General features: G+C 35.2%; 2 protein-coding genes and 1 non-coding gene across 3 annotated transcripts; 2 read left to right on the top strand and 1 right to left on the bottom strand.

Annotated features, from left to right (window-relative positions):
• On the top strand, nucleotides 688–1608 carry LOC104732063 (60S ribosome subunit biogenesis protein NIP7 homolog). Its single transcript, XM_010451590.2, has one exon. The coding sequence runs from the start codon at nucleotides 786–788 to the stop codon at nucleotides 1347–1349; it is 564 nt and encodes a 187-aa protein (XP_010449892.1). The 5' UTR covers nucleotides 688–785; the 3' UTR covers nucleotides 1350–1608.
• TRNAK-CUU lies at nucleotides 2310–2382 on the top strand. Its single transcript has one exon. It is a non-coding gene; the product is annotated as a tRNA-Lys (tRNA).
• On the bottom strand, nucleotides 2469–4838 carry LOC104732062 (vesicle-associated membrane protein 724-like). The gene is made up of 5 exons (XM_010451589.1): nucleotides 4510–4838; nucleotides 3448–3589; nucleotides 3218–3338; nucleotides 2949–3011; nucleotides 2469–2864 (listed from the first exon to the last, which is right to left on the bottom strand). The coding sequence occupies exons 1-5, from the start codon at nucleotides 4700–4702 to the stop codon at nucleotides 2715–2717; spliced, it is 669 nt and encodes a 222-aa protein (XP_010449891.1). The 5' UTR covers nucleotides 4703–4838; the 3' UTR covers nucleotides 2469–2714.

The following is a 6000-nucleotide window of genomic DNA, read 5'->3' as shown; positions in this document are numbered from 1 at the left end:
TACGCTTCTCCTTCATCAATTCTCTATATTGACCTGTCAAAGTTTTGATTTTCTTCCTTTGTCGTTATTGTAACCGCCTTTGGAAGATAACCCAACAATTTCAAACTCTGAAATCAAAGAGGAAGAAAGAGAAATTGAAAGATAAGCCAACGGATTTAGTATCTGATTGAAGCTTCACAGGAAAATCTGAGATCAGAAATGAAGATCTCTGAATCGGAAAATTCATCAAGCTTCGCCGGAGAAAAATGTAAGAGAAATCGGGTTTTAATTTTTTGAGTTTTTTTAAATAATAATATTTTCTCTATTAATTTCTAAATATTAAGAAATGCTAGTTTTGAAACATTCCAGCGTGTGTGCTAATTTTAGAACAAAAACCCAAATGTGTGTTATTTTAGGTATTTCTCTAAAAACTATCACTTAAAAGTTGAAACTTTACTTAATAATTATAAATCTATTGATTCTGTTGTATCAACTATCAAACCTTCTCTGTACCACCACTTCGTTAGTTAATATACAAACTTGTATAGTTGTACTTGTATTGAATCATCCTTATAATATGGTTTAATAAAGTTTGTTATACAAAAATAAAATATAAAGGAATTCAAGGGTTGGAATGATAATATATATTTCCAAAACAGAAGGACCAAATTATAAATTACAAAAGATAACTCGTCGGCCGCATTAGGTTTTGGTACTAAATCCCTAAAACCCTAGAAAATACAATCCCTCTTAGAAACAGAGAGCTTCGTCTCCAAATTCAGTTTCCTCTCTCTCTTCCCACAAAAATGCGACCTTTAGACGAGACCGAGACGACCGTCGTCTTCGAGAAGCTCTTCAAATTCGTGGGCAACAACCTCAAGAAGATCGTCGAGAACCCATCAGACGAAGGACCCGAATCAACACCCGGCAGCTACTGTTTCCGCCTCCAGAAGAACAGAGTCTACTACGTAAGCGAAGCCCTCGTGAAGCGAGCCACGAACATCTCCAGGAAAAACCTAGTCTCCCTCGGAACCTGCATCGGCAAGTACACTCACGCCGGTAGTTTCCATCTGACGATTATGTCGCTCAATATCTTGGCGGCGAATGCTAAACACAAGGTATGGCTCAAACCCACTTCGGAGATGTCTTTCCTTTACGGGAACCATGTGTTGAAAGGAGGGTTAGGGAGGATTACTGATAGTATTGTTCCTGGAGATGGTGTTGTTGTGTTCTCTATGTCTGATGTTCCGCTAGGGTTTGGTATTGCGGCTAAGAGTACGCAGGATTGTAGGAAATTGGATCCCAATGGTATTGTTGTGCTTCATCAGGCTGATATTGGAGAGTATTTGAGGGATGAAGATGAGCTTTGAGGGGTTTTAAAGGTTTTTGTCTTTGTTGGTAATGTTTCTTTTAAGTTTGTGTAAGTCGGGTCTTAAACTCAGTAGCTTGATTCTGCTTGTTCTAAGTTATAAGGTATGTAGCGGTTGTTACAAGTTTTGTTGAAACTATGGAAAGTCTCGATTTTTATGAATCTGTTTTGAGGTGTTGTTGCTGTTTTTGTGAGTGTTTTTGGGTGTGGAAACGCTCACATACATACGCTAATTATCAATTCGGTAAGCTGATGATTAAGATTTGTGTTGGAAACTGCTTGCTTTTGCTTTGATTTTATTGGTCCGTTAAGCTTGAAATTGTTCACAAGCTTGAAATGTTGAACCTAACTAGGCATATAGAACTATCTGTTAGTTTTGTACTTTGTATACCAATATTAATCATTACAAATTTTGCGGAACATGGTGCTTGATCAATGGAAGTCTAGATTTTCCTCGAACCCGAGTATTTAAAGGCTAAAATTTTATAAATATATATGAAGAATCGAATATGTAAGCTGATGATTCAGGTTTGTGTTTGGAAACAGATTAATTGCTTTGATTCTATAGCCCAAAAGCTGCAAAATGTCCACAAGTACTATGTCTGTTGAAGTATCTATAGGTTTGTGGACTAAAATGTCAAAAGAATGTGGTGAGCAGATGCTTGAGCCAATTTATAACGATCTGAGACCTTACTGAGACACACATTGCATAACTCTTACCGGAAAATCTTGATGATGTTCTAGACAATGAAATTTTCAAACATTTCGGGTTTGCATTCTGTAAAACTCAATTACAGGCACAAATGAATGTCTAGAAATCAGGATTTCTCAAGAATATTACAGATTGATATTTTCACTTATTCCTGCAAAGTTTCAGTTGAACCCGAAGTCTTCCGGTCTTCGATGTAAAGACGAGTTTTGTGTCGAGCAATAAGTTTTATATGGCTTTATCAGTAACAAAGCCCGTCTAGCTCAGTTGGTAGAGCGCAAGGCTCTTAACCTTGTGGTCGTGGGTTCGAGCCCCACGGTGGGCGCATTTCGATTTTGTGACTTAAACCAAAAATCAAATTCTGATTTTTAAGTTTACTACATCGACCATATGTTCTTTTTCTTACTTAAAGACATCCTCACTGTTTTTTAGATATGCAATCTAGAATAACCTACACCATATTTTTGTTAATCCAACGAAAGAACACACCCACTCTTATAATACAACATTCATAGACAAAACCTTGCAATATAAAATATGGTACTGTTTTGTTCCCCCCTCTTTCTCTCTCTCTCCTATCTCTCTACCGGAGACTTTTTGTCTGGCCGTTTCCGCGGAAGGCTCTAACCATCGCATACTGAGTAATTTGTTGTGTCTTCAATCGGTGCAATTGAACCCGTGACAAACTGATATCCAGATAATGAGAACAAGTAGTAGCAAGATCCCAAGAACCACAAGTTTTATCTTCATGTTCTGATACCACAATTTCCTCCTCACCTGTGTTCCTTGTTTCTTGTACTCCTGAGCCTATAAAGGTTCAAAATACACTTATGTTAAAGTTATGCTATGTCAGAGAAGATTAGCTATTTAAGGGTTAAGTGTGCATTCTACCTGAGAACGTAGATTCTCGGTCTTGTCAGTAAGAACAGTTAGAATTTCCCCTCTGTCAATTGCCTATAGATAAATAAAAAATATTGGATAAGTATTAAGAGTCAATGAACAGTGAATTGTCTCTGCTTTAAGGCAACATTCCAACTTTTTCACAGAGACATCATTGTAAAAAGTAAAAGCAAAGGAGAAATGATTGATAGTACAAGTGTGCAGAAAGACATAAAGAGAAGAATGCGATAAAAACTATGAGAGTGATCATTAGCAAATACCTTGTCAATGTTCTCCAACATTATACTTTTAACTTCTGAAACTTGAGCCTTGACTTTTATTAGTTTTTCAATCTCCTCTGCATGGTCAACAATATACTTCATGTGTTCTTTCATCACCGGCCTGCAATTTTTTTTGTAATCATTTTCGTCAATGATATAAAAAAATCTATCACTTGTATGATATTTGTTACTGAACATCTTCCCAAATTTTTTTAAAGAAATATAAGTACCCGAACTCCTTATTCAGACTTTTGGCGATAGCTGTGCTTGCTTTTCCACCTCCATATCTCTTCTTGAAATCAGCTTTCACACGTTCCAGAAACGCAATCGAGATTTGCTTGCTAAGAGAATCTTTCGCCACAACACAATATGCTGAAAGCGCAAAAGAAGGACATATGTCAATTTCAAGGAACATTGTAAAAGTGAAATACACATACACTTAAGTTTCCGCAAGATATAAGTAGAAAAACATTTTCAAGAAGAACTAGTTCTCCTCATAACATTGCCAACAACGCAAAACATTAATCAGTTATATGTCCTGTAAAACTCAAAGGACACCCCGCACATATAGAACCAAATGATTTATTACTGTTTAACAGAACAAGAGTAACAACAAGTAGAATGTAATTTGATAGTAATGCTAAATTACCAATGTCCAAGAACTATTAAATCTATATATAGTGCTAAACAAGAAGATTCCAATTCAGGGAGCAACACTATGCAGGCAAGTCCTGCCTCATGCATGCCAAAGATGGAATCTTTTCGACTCCAAAACCATTAACTGATACCTATAGAAATACTGATACAAACATCTCCAATCGGCATCACACAAAGGTATCTCCAAATATAGGAATCATAATGCAAAAGCGCTCACCACCATACAACACACCAAAAATAGAAACACTAATAGATAGTACATACAAACCCCTACCAAAACATTCAAAAGACTTTTGAGATTTTCTGCTACTAAGTGAATCTTTAAAGAAAACAAAGTCCACAGAGATCTATCAAGCTTAGATATATACTTCCCCTAATTTGCTTCACCGGAAATTTCCAAGTGGAAACCAAACCAAATCAGCAAAAAGGAATCATTTTTTTACACAGAACAGTGTTGAATCACCAAGTAAGAAGAACCCAATATATAAAAGATCCTTAAGATTCATATATTGATGCCTACAAGCTTTAGCTATAGATCCATACTAGGTTCAACCAAAAGAGCAATTTTTAAAAAAAAAAACAAGACAATGTTATTATTGTTCATTCCACGAGAGAAGAGATAGTGAATCACAAACCGTAGCCATCTTCGACGAGGAAATTGAAGGTATGGTGATCGCAGTTGTAAGTGAACTTGCTGCTGCTGGAGGAAGGAAGCTTCTGGAGACACTGAGAAGCAATAGACGGGAAATTACCGGTGAACTCTGTATACTCGGCGAGGATCATAGTGCCTCTGGCGACGAAGCTGTAGATAAACGATTCCTGACCCATTGAGTCGCGCCACCGAGTTGGCTCAGGCAGAGAGAAAGAGAGAGAGAGAGAGAGTTTTGATTCTTTACCTTTGGAGCAAAGGAACAAGTATTTTCCCGTGTACTCTCGCTTAAAGGGGGTATTGAACTTAGATTTTAGAGGATTTTGTAGGATTTTAAAATTTTAGAATTTTAAAAGATTTGAGTGAGTTTTTAGTAGATCTGATTTTTTTTTTTAGAGTTTTTATATTTCAAAAAAGAAAATGAAGTGGGATTGTGGGAGATTTTGGGTCTGAATGGTAACGGCGGATTTAGTGGTGCGGGAAAAAAAATTTGTTAGTGCGGTACGGTTCAACTGCGGTACGTGCGGGACAAATGTATTTACGGGATAAGTGCGGTTTTTCCAAAATAAGCGGTACAAAATAATGTTTGATTGGTGAAAAATAATTGACAGTGCGGATTTCATATTATTTTATTAATAACTAGTATAACTGTATAATTTAATTTGTTTTACATTAATAAATATATATTTTAATTTCCAAATTTAAAATACCAAAATTTATTTAAAATTAAACATGTAAAGAAAAATTTGGTATACTTATAATTAAAAATATCTTAACTGATCTAAAATAAAAATAAAAACTATAAATTATAGAATACGTTTAGCATAGATTCATTATTAAAATATGTGTTGAATATTTAATTTTCTTTTACCAATTAAAAAAAAAATGTTGGCACTGCGGAATTTGACACAAACCGCTGGGTATTTGATAGAGAACCAAAAAAGTGCGGCCCATGAGTAAAATATACTCCTCCAAAACCGCAAACAGCTTTTTCTTTTTTTTTTCTTGCAAAAACGCAAATGACACATATGTTGTGATTGGTGAACAAAATACTTTTTAGCAAAAGGAACTTTGAAAACCGCAAATTTTGTGTCACCATTCAAGACCTTTATGTTAAACTTCGAATGATTTTATTAGAATATTTTGTCAACAAAGGATTTAACTTCTTTACATGGTTTTTGACTTTTAATTGTTCTCCATCGTGACTTTTACTTGGTCGTTCTAATGCCATGCCTCTTGCAATTATACTAATGTTTGAACGTAGGAGTTCTGTTTTCAACTTCTAGTAGTTAAAAGGTTCAACAAAACTGTCTTGTTTTTTTCTTGGCAATGAAGTTCGTGGAATTGATAGAATATGGAATGGACTTTACTAAACCGAAAGACTCTTTCTTTGTTGCTAAGGTATCGTTATGTGCACTTTACTCCATTTTCATTTTATTTTTCTTTACATTTTTTTACTCATTTCATGAATTGATAT

Source organism: Camelina sativa, chromosome 12, assembly GCF_000633955.1.
Source record: "Camelina sativa cultivar DH55 chromosome 12, Cs, whole genome shotgun sequence".
NCBI classification, from domain to species: domain Eukaryota; kingdom Viridiplantae; phylum Streptophyta; class Magnoliopsida; order Brassicales; family Brassicaceae; genus Camelina; species Camelina sativa.
This window is presented reverse-complemented; position numbering and strand designations above follow the sequence as displayed.